At 41.6% G+C, this 25,429-nt stretch overlaps 2 protein-coding genes across 3 annotated transcripts in view; one reads left to right on the plus strand and one right to left on the minus strand.

Moving 5' to 3' along the window:
* The window catches only part of SPO11 (SPO11 initiator of meiotic double strand breaks), a 410,938-nt gene that overhangs the window by 50,065 nt on the left and 335,444 nt on the right, over positions 1-25,429 (minus strand). For both annotated transcript variants that reach the window (XM_075901152.1, XM_075901153.1), the window contains one exon: positions 23,639-23,771. The gene's annotated coding sequence lies outside the window, so the exon portion shown is untranslated. The remainder of the gene's footprint in view (positions 1-23,638; positions 23,772-25,429) is intronic.
* Positions 22,431-25,429, plus strand: part of BMP7 (bone morphogenetic protein 7) — a 61,235-nt gene continuing 58,236 nt past the window's right edge. The window contains exon 1 of the mRNA XM_006125345.4: positions 22,431-23,276. Coding sequence (XP_006125407.1) covers positions 22,844-23,276 — 433 coding nt within the window. The 5' untranslated portion in view covers positions 22,431-22,843. The remainder of the gene's footprint in view (positions 23,277-25,429) is intronic.

A 25,429-nucleotide genomic window follows, 5' to 3' on the forward strand; every position in this document is an offset into this window, starting at 1 on the left:
CTTGCACAAAGTGCTGCCAAAACTGCAGCATGGCTGTGGGGGCCATCGCATGTCATGGAGTAGCTCTGGCTCCATGGCACAATGAACAAAGCTGAGGCATCCAAAAAAGAACAGGGCAAACACAGCAGGCACTGCAAGAGCTCTGCTGTCCCTCGAAGAGGTAGCAAGCACGCAGCAGAAGCAGAGAAACAGCTGTCTGGGGCAGGGCCCTTTAAGTGTGTGTCTCTGCAAGGCTCCGGCACCAGCACTGGGAAGCAATCGGTGACCTAAAGCCCTGCCTGCAGGGGCGGCCCGTGAGCCTAGGCGAGCTAGGCAGCTGCCTAGGGTGCCACTGCCTCGGGCGCCCGATGATGACATCACAGCCATTGACAGCCGTGCAGGCAGAGGTGCAGATTGCACCGCCCTGCCTAGGGCGCCAGCTGCTGCAGCCAGCCTCGGGCCACTCCTGCCTGCCTGAAGTGGTTCCAGGTGGCCTTTTATGCAACAGAATGTCCAATCAGTCTGGATGCTCTCTTTCGAAAAAGCACATCACTTTCTTGATGTGCTTTTGAGTGTGGATGCTTTCTTTTGGAAGAAGTGTTTTCAGAAGATCGCTTCTGAAAAAAGCTTCTTCCAAAAGAAGCCTGTAGCTTAGATGTAGCCTGAGATGTCGACCATGCCCCCACCTTTTCCTGCGGCCCTTACCCTGCTCACACCTTCCCTCCCTCTTTCTATTGTTTGCTCTCCCCATCCTTGCTCATGTGGTTATTTTTAAAGAAATGCTGAAACAGGCATATTTGTTGTTTGGACAGATGTATTATGATAAATTCAGGTTTTATTTGTTACAGGACACCGGCAGCAAAATAGTCAAAAAGGATTTTTTTTAAAAAAAAGCCATTTCACAAAGATTTTTATGATTCTTTCCCTCCCCTCTTCCCATTTTTCATAACCGGGTCCATGTTTTTTGTTCACTGACATTATAATTTTATGGGTGAAATTAGAACCACACTTTATCATAGTAGCAATGGGTCCATTAAAGGACCACTCCTAAAGCCCAAATACAAAACCATAGGGCACAGAAATGCACTTGTCCAGATACCTATATAATTAAATCTGTAGAAACTGATTTCCACACATACATGTTTTTAAACAACTAAACAGTCTAATTTAAGATCTAATTTTTCCTTCTCTGTATTTTAACTCTTCTGATTTTCTCCTAGCTGGAATATTGTAAATATTTATCATAAATATTTTGCAAAATTTGTACTTACGTTTCTGCATCATAAAGAATTTCTAATTGAGAATATTACAGCTTTGGTAACAAAGAAAAAATATCTGTATGAATGAGCAATAGGAAGATTTTATTCCAAATGTAATTTTAGTTGAAATATTCTTAAAATTATAATTTGAAAAATGTAATTAATCAATATTCTAAAAGTGTCACTGGAAAAGCTTGGAATTTCTTTCAATTGGTTAGATGCTTTTGCTGTACTCAGGAAAGGATTCATTCCAAAGTTTTCATATGAATAGCTTTTAAATTAGCATATTAATTCAGTTAGCTGTTTGCACTTGTTATTCTTCCAAATATAATTAATTTGCAAGAACAGAAAGCTATCCTGAGAGTATTCCAAACTGATTTGGTCTAAAACCTTAATTAACCTTAATAGTTAATACAATAAGTATTGCTGCAATACAATAAGTATTGCTGCCCAGACATCACATCAATAAAGATATTTATTGAATAGTGTATTTAGAACATTTCATGTGCCATGTACTGAAACATATTCATTCACATGTACAGCAGAACCTAAGTTTCACTTTGCCAAATTAAGCTGTACACAAAAAATTACCACTCTTTGAAATCCAACAACAGTTTAGAAGTAGCATATAACAAAGCTGCTCTTCATTTCACAGTGTGAGAAACAGTTTCCTTACCTCATTATTTCAATACATATCTTTCACTTTTTAGATGCAAGTTTACCACTCTCCCATAGGGCTGTGATTAATCTCTCTGGGTATGTCTACACTACAGCGCTAATTCGAACTAACTTAGTTCGAATTAGTTAATTTGAACGAAGCTAATTCGAACTAACGGATCCAGACTAAAAAACTAGTTCGAATTAGCATTTTGCTAATTCGAACTAGCATGTCCACATTAAGTGGACCCTGAACTGGGGTTAAGGATGGCCGGAAGCAGTGCCGGCAGGGCATCAGAAGAGGACTTAGAGCGTGGAGCTGCTGCCTCAGGCTAGCCGAGGGCTGTGCTTAAAGGGACCCGACCCCCACCCCGGACAGACAGTTCTCAGGGGTGCCCCGCTTGCAAAGCAGTCCTGTCTTGGAGTGCCCTGAGTGCCCACACTGGGCACATCACAGCACTCGGCATCAGACCAGCTGCACTTGCTGCAGGCTGCCATCTGGGGAGAGGAGGCAATCGGGGGGCTGCAGGAGACCTTCCACCCCCAGAAGCCCGAAGAGCCAGCACAGTCCTCCCCATCGGGGGCTCGTACCCCATTCCTCCCTCACCTCCTTCCACTTACCCTTCCCTAGCCCCCCTTCCTGATGTACAAAATAAAGAAAACGTATGGTCAAAAATAGAATCTCTCTTTATTGAACAAAACTCGGGGAGACTGAGAAAAGGAGGTGGGAGAGGGGAAGAGAGAGGGTGGGAGAGGGGAGGGCAACTAAAATGATCAGAAGTTTGGAACAGGTCCCATATGAAGAGAGGCTAAAGAGACTGGGACTTCTCAGCTTAGAAAAGAGGAGACTGAGAGGGGATAGGATAGAGGTCTATAAAAGCATGAGTGGTGTGGAGAGGGTGCATACAGAAAAGTTCTTCATTAGTTCCCATAATAGAAGGACTAGAGGACACCAAAGGAAAGGAATGGGTAGCAGGCTTCAAACTAGTAACATAAAGTTCTTCTTCACAAAGCAAAGAGTCAACCTGTGAAACTCCTTGCTGCAGGAGGCTGTGAAGGCTAGAACTAGAACAGAGTTTAAAGAGAAGTGAGATCAATTCATGGAGGTTGGGTCCACAGAGTGGTATTAGCCAGGGGGTAGGAGTGGTGTCCCTAACCAAAGTTTGTGGCAAGCTGGAGAGGGATGGCACGAGACAAATGGCTTGGTCACTGTCTTCAGTCCATCCCCTCCAGGATCCCTAGGGTTGGCCGCTGTCGGCAGACAGGCTGCTGGGCTAGATGGACCTTTGGTCTGACCCAGTACGGCCATTGTAAGGTCAGGGCTCAGGATTGGGGGTCTCAGTGGACCACCTTGATTTTCATGCACACCTGGTCCTGGGTGGCCAGGCTGGCAGCTCTCCTGCCCTAGACGGCCACTTTCCTGTGCTTAGTGCGGAGGTCGTGGACGAGGTCCACGATGTCCGCACTAGACCAGGCGGGTGCCCGCCTCTTGCGGTCCCGGGCAAGCTCCCGGGAGCCACCAGCCTGGTTCCGGGAAGAGGGGGAGGGCTGGGGGGCATCGGGTGGCTGGCTTGAGCCTTGCCAGGTGCAGGGTCTGCTAGCTGGGTGCTGGCAGGCTTGCACCTGGCACGGGCACCGTAGCCAGCCCGTGCCCCTTTAAGGGGTCCGGGGCCGGGAGGGGGGCAATAGAGTTTCCCTGGTGTTGGCCAGAGTGGCCACCAGGGAAAGCTGGGGAGGGCTAGCCTCTCACTAGTTCGAATTAAGGGGCTACACACCCCTTAATTCGAACTGGTAAGTTCAAACTAGGCTTAGTCCTCGTGGAACGAGGTTTACCTAGTTCGAACTAAGCGCTCCGCTAGTTCGAATTAAGTTCAAACTAGCGGAGCGCTAGTGTAGTGCCTATCAAAGTTAATTCGAACTAACGTCCGTTAGTTCGAATTAACTTTGTAGTATAGACATACCCTCTCTCTCTCTCTCTCTCTCTCTTTTTAACAGCAGATGTGACATAGTTATGTCTCAATACTGGAGAACTTTGCAGTTTTGAAACACCTTCTATCTAGGGATCTCTTTACAAGTGGGAGTGAGATTATCAGCTCTATTTGAAAATTGAAGAAACTGAGATACAGATTTGCCTAAAATCACAATGAAAGTTAGACCCAGATCTTCTTGCTCTGCTCTAATCATTAGCCATGCTGTATTCTGCATGTAGTATATGATAGTCATCATAAAAAGACAGCTTTGCAATATATGTATATTGATCTATATTTTATGACATCATCCAGTGTTTGAACACATATATTCCTGTAATGGCATTCCGGGGAGTTCATCTCCAGATTCTAAGTTCATCAGTTTCAGTCTGACTTAATGAAATACGTCTGTACTTCGTTGGAACATTAAAAGGACTCAAATAACATTTTCAGTCTGATGGCATAATTGAAAATTGTAATAAACCCCCCAAAGGCCAGTTATGCCAACACTGTAGTGCATAAAGAAAGTATCTACATTCCCAAGACAGATGAGATATAGAATTTTAACAGCACATTTTCTGTGTTTGCCTACCTATAGTTTCTTTGTGTTCTTTGGTATCATATCCACATTTAGGGCTAGATTGTAAATACAGTGGTATATATAATGAAAATCAGATACGTGCACTGTCCCAGGAGCAGACCAGAAAGGAAATTATGACTCTTGGTTTGTGAACTGGACCAGTATGCTTTTCCATTGTTGTTAGGTTCAGGGACAACAAAGATGGTTGGATTCCTCTAAAAAAGTTACATGCACTGGAAAAAGACTCTGTGTGTGTGGAACCCTATAAAACCATACTTTCTATCTCTGAATTTTTGTACTTGAGCTGAGCTACGAACACTAGAACATAAGTATTGCCATGTGGTCCAATGTCCTGTCTCCAATGCTGGCTAGTACTACAAGTTTCAGAGTAAAGGGTTAGAGTATAAGAGCTCTACAATAGGCAGACATGGGATCATCTGCCAGCACATTAATTCTCATCCTAATCTCTAATAGTAAATCCTAAAGCACAAAGTTGAATGAGATGAGTTTCCTCTACCTTTCTTAGGAGAGAGGAGTTTATGTATTAACTGCCTGGAGCAGCAAGGCAATAGGACGCTGAAACAACTTGCATTGGTCCAGGCGATGGAGGAATCAGGGAAACAATATATAGCTTTTGTTCCTAGAGTTTGCCGCTGGCCACTTGGGGCTTAATAGTCTTTTGTTCCCCCTTCCCCCTCCCCCATTACACTCTCTGCCAACTGCTGTCCTAGAACAGTGAGCAATAAAGGAGGAACAGTGAGAGAGAGACAGGAGGGTTAGAGCCTGCAGCAAAGGAGAAGGAATCTGTTGCATTGGACCCATAGAAGATAATTCTTTGAAGTAGAGGGTAAAGTCAGATATACTCTACGGGGTTAAGTCAACATAAGATGCGTGGAAGTATCTTCACTTAAATTTGGTACCACTATCAGAAATACCTCTCTCCTCTGATTTAGTAAGATCACCTTCTCAAGAAATGTAGAGTCACAATCAATGTAATTAGGTTGATGTGGTGTCAGTGTAGACACTGCATTACTTCTGTAGATTATTATTAAATGCTCCCCGTGATGATGCACACTGCCAGCACAAGAAGCCAACTGTGCACGCACATAAGTGATTTTATAATTGTGATGGCTGTAAGCCAGCATAAATTAGGCTGACATCATTTTGTAGTATGAGTGGGTAGAGGGCTGGAAATGAAGTCCACATGAGGAAAAGAAGAAGTTGCTACATGGAGGGAACTAAAGGTGTGATTACACTGCCCATGCTACAGTGCTGCCACTGCAGTGCTACCACCATAGCACTGTGATGTGAACAAGGTAGTCACACTATATGACTTCACTCCTAGTGATATAAAAGACCACCCCGACTGAGGGGTAGTGGTGCTGCCAGAGATAAAGTGCAGTCAATACTGGTACTTTTCAGCACTAAAACTTTTATCGCTTAAGGGGTGTCTTTCACATCCCAGAACAACTAAAGCTTTAGTGCTCAAATTGGCAATCCACATACAGCTCTGCCTCTGTACCAAGACTGGAAATCACATTCTTAAATTCACTGATATATGGATAGATATAACCAAGTTTTACTTATTTACTTCCTATGCAATGCCATTGACATCAGTGCATGGGATCTGAGGTGAGAACTGGCCCCCAGAATATTCAAATAAAGTGAAGTAGATGTCCCATCATTTCACTTACACCCATCGGAGATAATTTTTTTGCCCCAATTTAAAAAATAGCTTGAGTATGTTTAAGAAAAAACAGATCATAGAGAATCTGAGCTGTAAATTTATCTGATATTTAATCACAGGGAAGCAATGGAACAGATATGCACCACCTACTAGCTGATTGAACCTTCTCTGATAAAACTCGTCTGGGCTGTAGATACCATTCAGAATCCATTCTTCTGGAATTTCTCATGGGCAGCTACATGGAGGAGACTTTATTAGAATTGAATCGTCCATGCCATAAAGGCTATTGCACTGGTACACAAGAAAGTATTCTGAATGGCCATTGAAGCTTTACCTATTTATTTTAATCCTTGAATATTAAAATTGCACAAATCTTCAAATTATATTGGATTTGGATCAGGAAAATCTGTGGGAAATCCTCCCTAGGAGTCCTACTATATGCACAGACACAAAGATGGCTGCCCAACTTGTATAAAATAAAATGTAGGATGGCACAGTGCTTGCTGTAGAAAAAACTGAACTATGGGGCTTTGTGCCAGGCAACGACAAATTTAATCAATGGGGTGGGTCTTCAGGGAATGCAGAAACCACTCCTCTTAGAAACCGCTTCAGCAAAAAATCACTCATGCAGGCAACAATTTCTGCATAAGTACTATACTTTTTTTTCTTATCGTATATTTGCTTTTGTATATGGTACTGTTTCACTCAAGCAAACATATTTCCACACTTTTTGGTTATGAATCGTTATGGGATAGAAATTAGAAGAGCAATGTGTAATAGTAATGGCTATTTGAAATGATAAATGGGCAGCATAGAAATGAGATGATACAGCTTCATACATTTTAAATAATTAAGATGTTAAAACCTTAATGAAAAAGTAAAAGAGCTACCCTAGCACAAGGGCTTTTAGATGGGAAGATTGTTTTTTTTTCTTCTTCAATATAAAATCTTTATTTGTTTTTTCTTTTACAAGAGTGAATAAGAAGAGTCCTATGGCACATATTAAGAAAAAAATTCAAAAGATCCCTACATATAAATACAATAAGGGGAGGAAAAAAACTACATTCTAGAAGTGTGTGCATAGAACTGGGAAACAACCACTCATGAATTTTACTGCTGCCTCAGATACTAACCTCTATTCGGATACTAACCTCTCTCTATTCAAACCTCTTCATCTATACAATGGATATATTAATACTTTTGTTAATCTCAGAGGGCTGTTCTGAACTTTAAATATTGAATATTTGCAAAATACATTGAAGAAGTGTGCTGTTACTATCATCAATACTACTGAACCAAAAAAAAAAAAAAACCCCACAAAAAACCCAAGCAACCATTCAGCCAGACAATAAACTGTTGGTCCAGGAAGCAAGATCTAATTTCATAGATAGAAAAAAAATTATTAACGTGAGCCACTTTTCTCACAAGTAGCATTTACGTATTGAAGAAACTCGGAGCAACTATTATTAAATAAAATAAGTGTCACTAAAGAAGAAAGAAGCTGCTATCTTACCACTATGCCATGAATTGAAATTGCAATTTCCAGGTACACCAAATGGACAATTGTTTCAACTTTGTACAAAGTTGAATCTTATCCTGCACCAGACATAAATTCAGTTATGGAAAATTTTGTTTAATAATGGATCTACAGAAGAACTACACCACATGAGCCTATGAACTCCTTGCTTTCGGAGAAGCTCTTGCTGCTTAGCTGACTCTTGAAGTGTGAAATGAGTTCACTGAGAGGCAACAGGATTAGCCTTCCCTTCCCCCGCTTTTCTGAGGGGAAATAAAAGGGTTTGCCCATGAGAAGCTCTGCTCAGAACACTTGAGATCTGAAACACAAAACAAACATAGGCATGTGCATGCATGTACAAAGTTCACAAAGCTACCATCTTGGCAGTTTAGGGATCAGAAACTTCAAACTTGCTATGTACAACTATATATATTTCAAAGTCTCAGGCTATGTCTACACTCAGGGGCGGCCTGAGGTGAGCTGCCAGCAGCTGACACCCCAGGCGGAATGCTCATTCGGCGCCCTCCCACCACAGGCGGAATGTGCGATCGGCACCCCCGCCTCCACAGCCCTCAATGGCATGACTTCATCATTGGGCGCCATGTTTAATGCGGCACCCTAGGAGACGGCTGAGTCCGCCTATACGCACGGGCCGCTCCTGTCTACACTACAATGATCTATCAGAAAAAGGTATGCAAATTGCACATCGCAATTTGCGTAGCTTTTTCTGCTAGTTTTTTCGGAAGTGGCTTTTCTGAAATTTGGTCCGTCTACACTGGGACTAAGAAATAAATAGGATCATGAGTTTTCGTGAGTGAAACCCCTTCTGAAGTGGGTTTTACCCACAAAAGCTCATGATCCTATATATTTTTAGAAGCTTCAGGGGGTAGCCAAGTTAGTCTGTTACAGAAAAAAACAACAAATGTTCTAATAGCACTTTATAGACTAACAAAACATGTAGATGGTATCATGAGCTTTCATGGGCACAGCCCACTTCTCCGGTCATCTGAAGAAGTGGGCTGTGCCCACAAAAGCTCATGATACCATCTACATGTTTTGTTAGTCTATAAAGTGCTACCAGACCATTTGTTGTTTTTTTCTATATATTTTTGTTAGTCTCTCAGGTATCACAGGACTACTCGTTGTTTATATATATCACATACATTTAGGGGTAGATTCCACTGCCATTTAAATGAGCAGAAAGATTCCCCATGACTTCGATGAGAGTTGGATTGGGGCCTGAGATCTTTCCAATGTTTAGTTTCTTGTGAAAAACCGTGTGAGTAGTCATCATGACACCTCCACCCTTTCACCCCTGACACCACTGCCAGTTCCAGGTCATGCAAATTAACTTTTCACATAAACACACTTTTTCTTATTACAAATGTCAAAGCCTCCTTCCTGGAAGGTTAAAGTCTGTCTAATGACAGAATCCCTTAGCGTGTTAATTAAACAGGACAATAATAATCCACCAGTGATTTATAGTTAGATGGATTACTAACCCATAGAGGCTGGTCTGATAGGCATTTATTGCCTACTTAACCATTTAAGTATAACAAAAAAAATCATTGTGGTACAAAAGGTGATGAATGTTTCTGCTAAAACAGTCCATTAAGATGATTCATTAACATTACAAAGAGGTCTGAGGCCTGTGTGCCACTTGGTGCCTGTAAAAGTCTGGGAAAGTGAGAGGCATTACCATAGGAAATGTTTTATGCTGATATAACCTAACACCCACTTTCCGTAGATAACACGCTTTTTCATTTTACATAACAAGGTCTATGGACACTTTGTACTTTTCATTTCTTCAACTGGAGAGCTTATCTTATACAGTGACACACAGGAGGAAAGGGGTAATAAAATTTAAAATACTTAGGAATCCCTTCAAACCTTGCAGACTGCTCTTTGAACTGGTGTCATCAGAATGTCAAATTGCTAGTTTCAACACTGAGGAATGAGAATGAGAGTCATGAATTATGGCTAAGAAGGCCTCAACTTTATTAAACACACATAAAATAAAGACTTTTCAGGTCAAATAACAGAACAGAGTGTGGGAGCATAACAGTGAGGAAGAATACCATCTATTCAGCTGAACTGATCGTGGGAGTTTAAGGATATTAGAATTTAAGCTGAAATTTGCCCAGGATTCCAGAACAAACATATCTATACTTAAAAAGCATGGGGGGTGTTAATGGCCATGAGTTGTCAGAACCTTGGTTTTATATTACATCTAAAATACAGGACCACAATCGCACAACACCTCCTAACATTATTAGTTCAAGTGTGGTGTGATAAGTGAAAACATCACAGATCACTGTAAATGGAATGGAACTCGGTATCACATTCAGCATCAAAGATGGTTGTATAAGTTTTGTCTGCCAGGTTAGATGGGCTCAAACCACATGCAGGACCATCTTCAGCAGTTCAGAAATCAGAACTGCTATCTTCTTCTAGGCATTGACCCTGCACAATATTTTTTGTTACATTCGATGCTGAACTTAATTGCTTTCCTCCACAGCAGCGGTACAACCATTTTCAAAACTAGTAGAGAAGAGGTTGGCAGACACAGACACTGAATTAGCAATATTTTCCATCGAAGGCTCCCATTCAAACACTGATCTGATAATCTCTGTTCCTGCTCAGATTGTGACCTGCAGGCTTGTCTTCACTGCCATAAAGATTGACTCTGCAGCGGTTGATCTTCCAGCATTTGATTTAGCAGGTCTAGTATAGATCCACTAAATTGAATGCTAATGGTGTCCCTATTGAGTGTGGTACTACTTTCAAAGTAGGAATAAGAGCCTCCGGAAAAGGGCGCTTTTTCCGGAGGATCGGGGCCAGTGTAGACGCTCTTTTCCGGCTTTTTTAAAAGCCGGAAAAAAGCGGCGGACATTTTTATTTAAATGCCGCAGGGGATATTTAAATCCCCCGCGGATTTCCCTAAGACGACTGGTGAAATTTACATGCCCCTTCCGGAAAAGGGGCCAGTGTAGACGTAGCCAGGCAGTTTTGATTTCAAGAGTCTGTACTGCCGTATACCAATATGTGTGTATTTTGCTATTATTGTTAATAGGCACAGAGATTGCAATAGATTACTACATCAGTCAGAATAAAAAATACTTAAAATGTGATGAAATGACAGCTTAAGCCAGTACAAAAGACTGTTTCCATTATCCTCTGTTACACTGTAGTGTTTCTGTTTAAGAACTCCCTAGCTTAAGGGATTAAAATTAATACATGTCTTGCGTCACACAAAATATGTTATAATGCAAATTTCTACAAATTAGTCTTTACTTTTGCGTCATAATGAGTTCACAAGAAAATCCGAAAAAATGACATTTAGAAAGTATTTGATAAAAAAAAAACTCTCAAACCCAAACAGAGTTATCAATATTATATTTTCACTAGAAGACTTATCCAGTGTTGCCCAGGTCCTTCAGAGCAGGGGGCTGGTCATGTGGGGTGCGGGAATCTGGGCAGGGCCTTTGAGGCTCAGGGTAGGAGACTGGGAGTGTGGGGAGTGCAAGAGTCAGGGGAGCAGGGTTGAGGAGGGGCTCAGGACAAGGTGCTGGGGATGTGGGGTGTGTGTGCGAGAGTGAGGGTGGGGGCTGAGGAGAGGCTCAGGGTAGGATGTGGGGGTGTAGGAATCAGGGCAGGGGATTCCAGGCACTTTCCATTTTCCTGGCACAACCAATCCTTGACCTTGCTTTAAGTTAAGAGAAGAGGAAGGTCAGGCCTATACACTGGGGGATGTGTGAAGGGTGTGAAAGCACCCCCCATGTTCCCCTAAGAAAGAATACTCTGGCCAGCCAGGGGAAGGCAGGAGTGATTCGCTACCTGAGCCTCCCTCCCCCATCCTCTGAGCAGCCAGGGGAAGGCTAGGGATGATTTCCCCACTTACTTGGGGGATGCATTCACACCCTTGTGGTCCACATTTACAAAAAAAGCACACAAATTCCTGTGTATGGGCCTGAAGCTGTATACCAAATGTGGTGGTCCTAGCTCTTACCGTTTAGGAGCTCTTGAACAAACAGACTCACAGGTGGATGGACGGTCAGACAGACAAACAAGATGCACATTTTTGAACTATATAGATAGATGTGGCCTCTAAACATGAGAACAACTGACAACTAATCAAATAATTCAATAAAATATATTTTAACTGACATTGAATACCATTACAAAAGTATCTGTTCATTTTATTCTGGACAAATTAATTCCAATATGTTGCTGTAGGTAGGTTCAGAGAATAAGCTGTTTTAGCAATTTATCTGTCTGGAAGTCCCAAGTAGAGTCTCTTTGAAGTTGTAGCCAGAAAATTGTAGACAGTTGTTGTTAATCATTTATCAGAAAATGTCACTGCAAACAATACACTTTGAGTTCAGACTTTTTGTGAAACTGAGACAACATATGACATAATTTAATAGTAAACAGTAGTTTTAATGCAATAAGCAATTAGCATATTTCATCCTGAAATCCATGTCCCTCCAGAGCCATTTAGACTGCCTACACACTCACACAAACTATGTGTAATACATGAAATTAATGGAACACAGAATTATATTACATATCTAGAAATGCCTCACAATAGGCCCAATCAATTCATTGATGTTCTATTTCAAAATTATCCCTTATGTGGCAGTATTACAATATTTTTCAGTCATGGTCCCAAAAATGCAGCTTACAATAGTTAGGTGCAAAAAGGACTCTGTAACCAATTAGCTTTCCTAATTTCCAGACTATGCCCCTATAACGTTCCAAAATACAGCAACTAATATTTTCCATGGCCAGTCAGTCCTATAATGACCACTTTAAACTCCTGTAGTGGCTTTCCCTCACTCACCATATCAAGTTCAATTTCTTGATTTTGTCTTCAAGGTTCTACACTACTCAATCTAGCCTACATATCAAAGCTAATTTCATACTATGCCTCCATTTATCCCCTTAGCTTTGGTAACAACAGTCAACTTTATGTCCTTTACAGTCAACTTTATGTCCTTTTACCACTAGTTTCTTTATGTCTTCTTCCACATTGTCTTCTCCAATGTGGGGAAAATACCATCAAATCCAGCAAACCAGGCCTTCATCCTACCCTCATTCAAATTCTCTTAAAGATTCATCTCTCCCACAGAACACACACACACATAAACCCTCCATTCTACTATTAGATAAGGGGAGCTATGACCACCGAATCTATGACTACTCTACCATTGCACAGTGACCCAATTCTGTGAGCTTCTAAGGACTTCCTACCTCAGCTCTCACTAACCACAGAGGGAACTGAAGGTGTTCAACATCTTGTGGGAGGAATTAGCTGTTGAAATTATTTAGTTCCTGTCTCAGAAATGTATATATTTAATGGCCATTCTTGTTTCCCCTCTAATGGTCTCTTACTAGCTGTTTCCAGGAACACTTAACCTATGTAAAAACCCATGTTTTATTTATATACGTTAGCAGTTACCCTACTAAATCAGATGACAGAGTACACAAAAACTCCAGACTCTTTCAGAAAAGCTTGGCAGCTTTACTGGCAAGTGCAATCAGTGTCAGTTCAAAATCATCCAAATTATGGGCTTGTACTGTCTGACCTATCATCGCTTCCTAATTACATACAACCCAAGAAGCTCTGTAAATAGGTTTTTGTTTCAATGGAAGATCTTCTGTTCTATTGTTCAGATGTATGCAGCACATCGAAATAGAGAAGAAACCAATCATAAAGTGATTTCTAACCTCCATAACCCTCCTTTGTGTGTGAAAGCACACTGTTTATTAAATTGATTGCCATGTGGAATATCCTACAAGAATATGTCTTTGGCATTTAGTGACTACAGTTCATCATCAGATCTTGAATTTCTTCATAATCTAAACAGCAAAAACCAGGGAGCTCTGTTGTAAATTTTCCCCCAGCTGCTCAGACTGTGAACATTATGACCCAAATGACATTTTTATTCCAAAAGGAAAAGTGAAGATTTTTCTGAATCTCCAATATGTTTGCTCTCTTGGTACCTACTATTTGTATTATCACGACAGGTTGGCAACATACACTTCTTTCACTGCTTATTTAGGATTTATACAGAATTTATTTTACAGTCCTTTACTTTAAACTAGATAAACAAACCCTGACATCCCAAATATTTAGAACTCTTTACAGTATCCTGTTTTGGAAATTCATGCTTTTAAATGTTTCTGGGGGTGATTAACCAATAAACAAAAACAACAGATTATTTCCTGTGGCGAAACCCCCAAAGCAGAGTGAAATGCACTAACTCTCTGTGAGTTTCAGACCCATGTTCTGCTCTGCTTGTCCTTTTGAAAGGGGTCTCAATGAGATGCCTTGTTGAAACCTCTGCTGGTGCCACTGTTTATAGAGGGAATCATTAGGAACAGTTTAGTCAGAACAAAAGGGGGTTTGTTTCCATTGTCCTCCTTGCAGTTTGACATCTTAACAGAAAAATTATCTTAATCGTCTAACAATATATATTTTGCCTGTGGAGTTCAGACAATTGTAAAAGATTCTGGATGACTGTGGAAAAGAGCATGCTGAATACCATTTAGGTTTCACAAATGTTTCCTACTAAAAATCTGCAAGAAAATCCTCCCCAGTAAACTATAGCTTTGATCTCAAGACTGTATGTGATTACTTTGTAAGTATTTGTGACTGCAGCATCCTCTAAAAAGGTGTTTAAAATATTACTCGAATAATGAGGCTGCTTCTGTATTTTGATAAGCTAATAGCTTAGGTTAGATCCTCAGCTAGTATAAATCAGCGTAATTCTGTTGACTTGAATGGAAATATGACAATTTACTTTAGGGATGTAAAATCCTGTTTAATCAGTTAACCCATTAAATGTTACATTTAACAGGTTAAGTGCTTAAATGGGATCCCGTGGGAGGGAGGCCGCTCCAGCCCAGCCAGGTCTGCTGCGCCATAGGTTGCTGCAGCCAGACCGGACCCACCGCAGGCGGCTTCAGCTGGGCATACTGCATTGCACAGTGGGTGGGTGGCTGCTTTGGTTGGATCAGGCTCACCGCACCACACCTTGCCGTGGGTGGGTGGGGAGCTGCTCCAGCCTGGCTGGACTGGACTGCCCCCCTGCCCATAGTGTAGTACAGCAGGCCGGGCCAGACTGGAGTGCTCCCAGCCCATGGTATGGCACAGTGGGGATGGCTGGGCCGCAGGATAACAAGTTAACCAGTGACATCCCTAATTTACATCAGGGGCAGATCTGGACCCTTAACTTTATTTTAAAAGCCTCCAGCATAAGCCTGGTTATTAATGGTTTTCTGCTACTGAAACTCTAGCAGATTTCTTGATGCAGGCACTTGCAATGTGGCAAACCTCCTTTCTCATTCAGACAGGGAGCTGGAATGTTCCTTAAACCATGGAGAATTGGTCCCAAAGCATAATCGTTTGTGTAATTCTGGAGGGGATTTTTGTGGCCAGAGCTCTGGCAAGTCAAATGATTTCTCAGTTTCAATCTGTTTCCACATCAGTTCTCAGACTTTTATAGAAATCTTTATATGGAGGAAGAGAGATTTTTTTTAGAGACAGGATCTGAGACAAAAATGCACATAGCACCTCTTTAGCTCTCTAATCATACACAGTTCAAAAAAGCTACCAATTAGAGTCATTTTAATACGTATTCAAAATAAACTATTAACATGATTGTTTCTTGGGAAATTAAACATAAATAACACCAGAATTGATATTGAATTAAGATAACATTGGGCCAAAGACGGCTTTTGCTTATGCGTATGCATGAGCAAGATAAGTCTCAGGTCAGAAATTTTGACTCCCCACGAATAGTCAGTCTTAACTCTGCACAAACCCTCGAAGAGTTCACTGCCGCCTCCCCAGTTTCCTAACTCTAGTAACAGAGGATTGTACAGTTGGGGGATGATCCATATGGTTTTGCTTACATACCCCAATTTTCCATCAACCTCCCCACTCAGGTTACTAATGCTTGTGGCACAAGTTTTTTCTGCAGCAGCTGTGCAGGGGTTATGCCAGCACTGGTCAGAATAAAGGCACAAAATAATGGCTCTTTTGAAGGATTATTTTGAACCAGCCTAAAGAGCAAAAGTGAAGGCATTCAATATTTGGCCTGTTGTATTGAAAGTTAAATCCCATTATTGCTGTAAACACTTGAGAACAAAGATCAAATTTTAAAGGGAACCCTCACATAACTGAATGTAAAAATATGACAAATATTACATTTGCAGTGATTACACAGTGGAAATGACAAAAAATATTTTTTTCAAAAAATATAAAATGGCTTGAATAGAACTAAAAAGAGCAATTAACAATCCCATAAAAATGTAGGATCAAGCTAGAGACCTTCAGAGTCAAATTTTCAAAGGGACTGCAACACAGACTAAGGCTTTGTCTACACTATTAAAATTACAGTACAACTGCAGCAGCACAATGTGGCTACCGCAAGAGTGTGCTGGGAGAGAGATCTCCCAGTGCTCTATGTAAACCACCTCTACAAGCGGAATAGCTAACAGCCCTGGGAATGTAGCTCAAAGAACTGGGAGCCCATTTACACAGTGCTTTACAGTGCTGTAACTTGCTGCAACTGGGGTGTGGGTGTGTGTTTTTTCACACCCCAGGGCCAGAAAGTTGCAGGTCAGTAAAATACAGTGTAGATTTAGCCTTAAGACTGCACCTACAATATGGCATATAAGAGCACTGCCTATGCATTTTCTTCACTAATGTGAACCTCAGGTTTGAGATGCACAGCGTGTACTTTTGCCCACAAAGACAAATTACTGCATATTGCCAAAATATTATCTCCATCACTGTTCATACAATAATTAGAGAGTGCAAAATTAGAGATTAAATTGTAGAAGCTTCTTTGGAAAATCTGGACCTCAAAATCTTTGAATAGTAGATTCTATTTAAAACTATATTATTGTGGTTGGAACAATGATGTACAGTTCACAACAGCGACTTGCCCCTAAAATGGTATACATCTAGTGCAGTGATTGGCAATCTAAGCTAGTGAGTGGGCCATCCTTATCTCAGTGTGTTGCAAGATTGTTGTAACCAAGACTGTCTCCCGGGATAAGGTAGCTTTGCCAACTATGTTTGCATGCCTAGAATGTATGGAGTGTGTCAGTTGAACCGGAGCAGCGCTTTGGTTGGATTCAGAGGGATTGCACAGCTCTCACTGGGGATGTTAAATATCAGTTAATTGAATAGTCGATTAACCTCATGAATTCTTATTGGTTATTTGACTATTCTATAGTCCCTGGGGGTGGGGCCGGCAGCCAGTGCCCTCTGGCCCCACTCCTGAGGAGCCCCCTGCCACCATGCTGCTGCCTCTTTATTAGAGGCAGCAGCATGGTGTGTCAGGCAGCAGCCCCTGTCCGGTGCGGGGAAGAGGGATCTGAGCTCCCAGACCCAGAGCAAGCCAGGACTGAGTCAGGATATCTGCCCACCCAGCTCCTAATACACTTTAAATGCAGAACCACAGAAGGGATAGGTCCCAGACCCGGTGCAAGCCAGGACTGAATCAGGTTGCTGACCAGCTTGCTAAAAATTTACTGGCAAGGAAAGGGGGTGGAGGGAATGTGTGTGGTCTATAGCATTAATCTACAAGCTTTTGCTTATTGGTTAATCGACTATACTATTACATTCCTAGCTCTCACAGTTAATGTGTGCAATCAACATACACCTCACTTCAGATGTCCTTGCTTTACATGCGGGTCACTTTAGTAATACCAACAGGAATGAAACTATGCAGATGGAAACTAGTGGAATCTGGCAACTCTGAGCATGGGCAATAGTAAACAAAATGTCTTGTGAGCCACATACAGAACCTTGACAGGCTGCAGGTTGTCCACCATTGATCTAGTGTCTGGTGTCAATCAACAGTGACTCTAGTGAAATCTGTGGTGATCTAGACCAATTTTATATGTCAATCTGCAGAACTCCTTGCCACAGGACGTTGTGAAGACTAGGACAAAAAAGAGCTAGATACATTCATGGAGGTTAGGTCCATTAATGATTATTAGCTGGGATGGGTAGGAACAGCATCCTTAGCCTCTGTTTGTCTGGAAATGGATGACAGGAGAGGGATCACGTGATGATTACCTGTTTGTTCACTTCCTCTGGGGCATCTGACATTGACCACTGTCAACAGACAGGATACTGGGCTAGATGGACCTTTGATCTGACTCAGTATGGCCATTCTTATATTCTTATACATTTACAATTAAAATTTAGTTGTCTTATTCAAGCACTCAGCATTTCTCAGGATTCATTCCCATGATACCATTTAAATTTTAGAATTCAAAGGTCCCTACTGTTCCAAAACTATTTAGTCAAGGCTTCCCCACAGGAGTAACAGTTCCCTTCAAATCTGTGTGCACAGCTTCCATCACTGTGTCTTCTCTGATCAGTAAACCAGGGCAACCAGAGCTATGGTTTAATTAATATAATGTGATTAGCACAGTCCAGACCCAGATTAGTTCAAATTCTTGGAACAGTGCTAACATGTAGCTTATCCATAATGTGATTACTTTCATGTTAAGGAATACATTTGTGATAATGGTGTTAAGAGGAATGAATAGAAACTTTGATAAGTATAATCCAATGTGGTGTAATGCAATATGCAAGCTGTATATGTAATCTTATAAAATAATACTGTTTTTCTTATTGTTAGAATTTGAGTCACAGGTACAGGGGATGGGGGCGGCAGGAAATGGAAACAATCCAAAGGACCCTGATGATACAATCAGCATTGACAAGATTCCTAAAAGACATTTATTTTAGTAGAAGCATTTGGAGGAAGAAGTAAAAGATGCTCAGCAGTGTTCAGAAAGAGGATTTTGTTCCAGGCATTAGAAATGGCAATCGAAAAGTGCAAAACTCAAAATGGGTAAGAAATAGAAATAGTGGAAGAGGGCACTGAGCTGTAAGAATGAAAAGGTTGAACTTGATGTAGAAAAAAAAGGAGAAAGGAAAATAATATATTTTGGGCCTGATTTTAAAACAAGTTAGGCGTGAAACTACTTTCCTAATCTGTTTGTAGTTACTGAGGAGAAATTTGCATGGAAATAACCAGAATTAGCCATTGGCAGATCTCTGCTTAATTTATATTTATGATCTCGGCAATAATACATGCAATTGCACATGTATTTGTGTGCCTATATTGGGGGGGGGGGAAGGAGGGTTCATTAAAAAGGCCCTTTTATTTTTAAAGTTGTCTCTTCCACTAATCAGGAATGTGCAGTTGCCTGCACCAACAAAAAGATCAGTAGGTAATACACAAAACAGATAAAAGGGTTCAATTCATTAAGACACCAAAAAGTAGCTAATCTAGTATTTTAGCCTACATGTAAACCTCAAGAAAGAGGCAATTGGTTGGAATTTTGTTATCTAAAGAAATTATCTAAAACAACAACTGTCAACATGCAGGCATTGCTTCATCACAAGCATTTAGCTCTCCCTCACTAACAAGGAGTAGGAGAAAGAGAGTCTAGAGAAGAGGAGAACAGTAAGAGGAAAAACTGGTTTCTTAATTGATCTGGGAAGGAGGAGGAGAAAGAGGATGATGACATGGGCTGCCTATATTTCTAGCAATATGTCTGCAGTGCTTAGGAGCTGAACTTGCAGGGAACAGATGAAATGAGTTTAAATAGCATGCAATACATATGGGAGGGGGAGAGGGAGAGGGAGGAGGATGAAATCTATCCTAATGATAAAATTCTCAGAGGGGTAGCCATGTAAGTCTGTAACTTTAAAAACAAGTCTTGGGGCATGAGAGATTAACAAAAATAGAATCATGAGCTTTCATGGGTAAAAACCCACTGCAACTTATCTGATGAAGTAGGTGTTACCCATGAAAGCTCATGGTTCTATATATTTTTGTTAGTCTTTAAGGTGCCACAGGACCACTTGTTTTTATACCAATGATAGTACAGACTATATAACCTATATAGATTGGTGAGTATTTCAAACCCAAAACTGGATCCTAATAATAAAGCTTGAGCCCATTTCAGTCCTTATAGAATTATCCTTTTTTCTGCACATACTGGGAGAGATTCTGCTCTTGTTTAAAACCCATAACTCCACTGACATCAATGGGGGATAAACTTGTGATGTGAGAAGAATTCTCTAATAGCTTCCCTTTCTTAACCCACACTCATAAAGAATCCCCTTAGTATCATTTGTTATAGGTAGAGAAGCAGTGGCATATGCATATAAATCTGGCATGCATCTATTTCCTATTGCACTTACTAGCTTACAACCACAAACCAGACATTTTATGAGGGAGGGAAAAAGTGTGGAGGAATTACCTGCACAGCTGCTTCAAAGAAAGAGTTTGGCTCATTGATTCTTATCATAACCCCCTTTCATAAAAACCCAATTGCTTGTTCACAATGTCATCTCTCTACTTCATTCTCAATGTCTGTCACACCATGCATCTTCCTTTTCAATTTAGGCAGGAAATGAAGAATAAGACCATAGAAGAAAGCAATACAATTATATAATTTAATGAATGAAATCTTTACAATATCTGGTTTGTTCCCAAACAAGTGCTGCATATTCCCTGCCTCTCAAGAAAGGACATAGCCAATATTAAACTGATGCACTTGCTCACAGTCAAAATAGGCAACTTAAACCAACTTAAAATTATAGGAAAACTTAAATAGAGAACAAAGAGATATAAATAACCTCTTAGGCAACCAGAAAAGCTCATCAAGTCTAAAATTTCATCTCCCATAAAAATGATAAACTAAGTCTTAGCAACCAGTTTCCTGATAAACTGGAATTCAAATCTTATACAACTACTTTTCTTCCCCAAACAGGCAAAATTAAAGGGACACTGTCAACTTGAAAACTAAGTGAGCTACAAGTAGTTTCAGATACCACACCCATTCTTGAATCCCCTTTGCCAATTCTGATGTTTGACTATCATTTTTAAGATGTTTTCCTTTCTCCTGTGCTGAGTGAAAAACCCACAAACAAATAACATGGGAACCAACTGGCCATATAAGAGGAACAGTGGAAGTGACGTGGTGCTGTAAATGTACAAAGGCAACAAAGTAAAACAAAACAAAACAAAAACCTGCCAAATTTCTCTTAGTTATACCCTTGACAAGCATTTTCACACACAGAAAGGGCCTGATTCTCAGAGGTAATGCGGGTACCAGCACTTCTCAGGATCAAGCCCAAGATTTCTATAAAAGGCGTAACACACACAAAAAGTAGTGTTGTGTATAGAACTTCAGGCAACTGAAATCACAGTTAAGCCAAAATGAAGGGACTCTGAAGATCAGAAACAAGAGACAAGCTTTATGTAAACTACCCACTCCTTCCCCCGGCTTTACAGCTGGCTAGTAGTGCTTGTATACAAGATTCTGAGAACTCATTCTTGTTGCCTCCAATGGGCACCCAACCTCCACCCTGAGTTACGAGTTTTGAGAAGCATTATGGGTAAGAGGAATGAGAACAGGGCATGGTTAGGAGTTTTCTGGCTGTATCACTTACTCAATGGGTAGCCATAAGGAAATTGACTATATGCCTCAGTTTCCCCTTTTATTCAGTCTACCTCCTTCCCATAGGTTTCGAGATGAATAGCTAGTTATTGGTTATATAATGTTTTAAATTCACAGAGTGATGTAAGTGCTGAATGTTTGTGGGTGCAGAAGGTATGCAAGATCAGGTGTTGAGACTTTGGCATATAATAGACTCATCAGGAAACATCAAAGACATGGGACTGTCAAGATTAGTGTGACTGACCCACTTTCTTCAGTCCCCCTTTCTTCCCAAGATTCAATTAGAAAGTCAGCACCTAATGTGAATTATTTTCACTCCTCTCTTTTCAAAGAACTGTTGGGAAGCTGTAGTTAAAGTTGGTGAGTAACTCTTCTTATTTTTTATATCATCATAGATTCCAAAAAGCCCAGCCATGGGCCCCATTGTACTAAGGGGCGGGGAACCTTTCTTGAGTTGGGGGCCGCTGACCCACAGAAAAATCAGTTGGAGGCCACACACAAGTGAGAAGCAAAGTGAGAAGCCCCTGATGGAGAAGGAAAAAGACACTCCCACATTTCCCTTGAACACCAGAGCCGGGGGCACCCAAGCGACTAAGTTTTGTATGCTCCAGGCCTGTGGATGGGTTGCAGAGGGGCTGGAGCATTAGCACGGGCTCCCCAATGTGGAGGGATCCCTGAGCCTTGGGGGCCAGATCCAGGTAAATGTTATTGATAGTATTTTAAAGTTTCTTCTATCACCCCAGTCTTCCCTGACACTTCCTTACTAACCCCCTCTTATTTGCCCCCTCCCCTCTATTCCACAGCTGCCCTTGGAAAAAGTGACCCTAGTTTCAATGACTATCCTATTTATATCATGAAATTGTAAATCTATTCATTGATTGGTTTTCCCCTCTGGACAGTATGTGAATATATATTTCTCTCAAAGAACTGCCCCCTCCCCTAAACCTCCCCTTCTCTCTTGGGTGCTTTTTCCTTAACCATGTTTACATGATAAAACAAAAAAGCTGTCATGTCGCACTTTAAAGACTGACCAAATAATTCATTAAGTGATGAGTTTTCGTGGGGCAGACCCACTTCTTCAGATAGAATGCAACTACTTGGAAATGGCTCACTCTTTCTACCAATCCAGCCGCTTCCATAACATCCTGAAAAGCAACCTGATCAGATGTTCCTCCTCTAGGCAGGAACATGGATTTTCTTTTCTAAGCAGTTTGGAGAAAGAAGGGGGGGGGGGGGGGGGAAGAGGCAGAGAGAGAGAGAGAGAGAATGTGTTGAGTTTTGCTGCCTGCTCCTCCCACAAGATACAACCTCCTGCTGCCAGTGCTGTCTGCAAAGCAGCATTTCAAACAGTGCTTAGGCTTGGCTTGTGAGGAGTGAAGAGAAAGAAAAAGAGCGAGCTCAGACTCTGAAGGAAGAGGGTGAAAAGCAGCACTCAAGATTTTCTCTCTCCTATCCTATGGATTTTACAAACTAGACCCCCCTCTCCCCCCCGCCAGACTTTTATCATGAGTGCACTGCCGCTGGATCTCCCGAGGAGTCCTCTAACCCAGTGAGCAGAACTTTGTGGGGCAGGCATTTCCCCTCCCCAGCTGTCTTTCATGGTAAAGTATTTAGCCCTGCTCTCCAGCCCACGGGGGCTCTTTCTCTCCCCTCCACAGGGAGCTGCGTGAAGGAGGAGAGGAGAGAGAGATGCATGTGGGGTGGTTCAGGCAGGCTGCCTCCTGGCTGCTGGTCCTGTGGGCTGCTGCTCCCTGCCTGTGGCTGCGCTGCATCCTGGCCGATTTCACCTTGGACAATGAGGTGCACTCGAGTTTCATCCACCGGAGGCTGCGGAGCCAGGAGCGCCGGGAGATTCAGCGGGAGATCCTCTCCATCCTGGGCTTGCCCCACCGGCCCCGGCCCCATCTGCACGGCAAGCAGAACTCTGCCCCCATGTTCATGCTGGATCTCTACAATGCCATGTCGGTGGAGGAGGAGACGGCAGGAGCAGCCGGGGAGGAGGGAGAGGGATTCTCCTACCCTTACAAGCCCATCTTCAGCACCCAGGGGCCACCCCTGGCCAGCCTGCAGGACAGCAACTTCCTCACGGAAGCAGACATGGTGATGAGCTTCGTGAATCTGGGTGAGTCTCTAACCCCCATCCCGGGGGAGTCTGGGATGAGATTTTTTGGTGGGGGAGGGGATAAATGCCTGAGTGTTGGGATTAGTGCCTGGGGAGGGGGTTGAGATGGGCAGATCCGTCTGATGGACAAAGGAAGGACAAGAATGTGATAGCCCATGTGTCTCTACTGGTGGCCACAGGTGGCCCTGGTGGCAGGTGGCTCCAATGGTGGGGAAGGGAAAATAAGTAGCCCCAAGAAAAAGTACTTTTTTGTTACATCATATGTAAATGGCAGTAATCTTGAAATTCAGCTGGGCAGAGCTCAGCCTCTATTTCACATCATTAGGGTTTTTAGAAGTTTATTGTGCTGAATCAGCGCTTACCTCTCATGAAAATTCTTCCTCCTCCTGCCGATAAACTCCTTATTTTCCCAGTCCCAGAGATGAGGTTCTCAGAGGTGAAGGAATCATTAGTGGGCCTGGCCTGCCTCAGGAACCTCCAAGGAAGATATGAAACCTACCAGCACAAGATCATGAGCTGCCTTGTAGTTCAAAGCACTGAGCTTAGAGTCATCTAATGCCGCTAGAGTAGCTGAAAATGGATGGATTCCAGTGCAGCGGGGAAGACTGCATTAACTGAATTGAAAGGGCCAAGCTGCTGAGAGTCTGTTTTCTTAATTGCTTTTGTGGGTTTCAGTGGCAAATCCTTATTTACTCCTGCAGTGCTTTCTACTTTCTCTACATAGTCTTTCTTCTAGTTTTAGGCAGCTAGTTGCTTTCTTTCACAAGCACATGTGGATGGGTTTATGCAAAGGACCTGAAAGTTGCCACACTTTGAATGCAGCTCACTAGGCCCCTAATTGGATGCCATGGTCCAATCTGAGTTCTATTTGTCTGCTGTAGATTGTATATCCTTTTGGACTAAACTTGTCTGGATTTGAGTAAAATGCTGACAGGGCCAACATTCTATTTTAAATATGTAATTATAGGTCCCAGTTCACTGTATCCAGTTTTAGCACTCATCACGTGTGGCACTGAAACCACCGAATGTACAGATTGGGTGCCTGCAATTTTAAGACCAAATCGGAACCGTAGTTTCAAAACAAGATCAACTCAAAGTTACTTTGGGACAAGGAGCAAGAGGCATAGACCCAATGCACATAAAATGGTGCAGACCGCACCCTTACATTTAATACTGTAAAATAATAATCATTTAGGGCTTACTGGTTGTCACTATGTTTCACCCCATGGCCACCTAGAACTTCATTGTGGCAACAGAAATTGAACTATAATCCTTCTGGCACTGTACCTAAAGGAGAATCACTAATAGCAGTATAAGCTCTATGTTATACCATTGAATAGGTATGACTATATACATTATCATTCCATTGCAATTTTGATGAAACCTGGAGATGGAGTATTGTATGCTGGACTTCTAGTGTCCATAAGTCATACATCCATATTAAATACCATGAACCTCAGATGAGTGCTCTATGAGTTTCATTTGATGAGGGGCTACACTTTTTTGAAAGTGATAATGGGTTCAATTTAGAATTAGAATGCTCGTCTAATCACTTTTAAATATGAAAGCCAATCATCAACGATTCATGTTAAAAATCAAACATCTCAATGTCCAAAATTACAGTTGGTGGTCAAATATTTGACTTTAAAGATAAGAGATGTTGACACTGTGCTTGCTGGTACCTTAGTTTTAAGTATAAAGTAAAGCCTAAGGCTGAAAGTGCAGGGACACTCAATAAAATCTAACAGAGAACAAAAGATGGTGAAATAATGAAACAAATTCCCATTTTTCTTTTTATATTTTAAAAGTATGATTTTATGAAAGGAATAAATAACTAACAGAATCAACTCCAGATAGATAAATGTTTTTCTCTAGGGGAATAATTATATCCTTTGTAAAAAGCAAAAATTAATTCCAACAAAGCTTTCATAAGTACTGCTCTAGGACCCCAGTCTTATACTCATTGTGTAAGGAAAAGTCTCTTTGAAATCCATGGGAGTTTTATGTAAAACCTATTAAGATGCAGGCCCTAAAGTAAATTATATTTTCCAAAGTGTGATTTTAGTGAAATTAGTCAACATATTAAAAAACAAGGACAAAACATTTTTTGGATAGCTCCTATAAGAGTATCACAGAACACATCAAAGCAATGG

Source organism: Pelodiscus sinensis, chromosome 18 (assembly GCF_049634645.1).
Source record: "Pelodiscus sinensis isolate JC-2024 chromosome 18, ASM4963464v1, whole genome shotgun sequence".
In the NCBI taxonomy this organism is placed as follows: Eukaryota; Metazoa; Chordata; order Testudines; family Trionychidae; genus Pelodiscus; species Pelodiscus sinensis.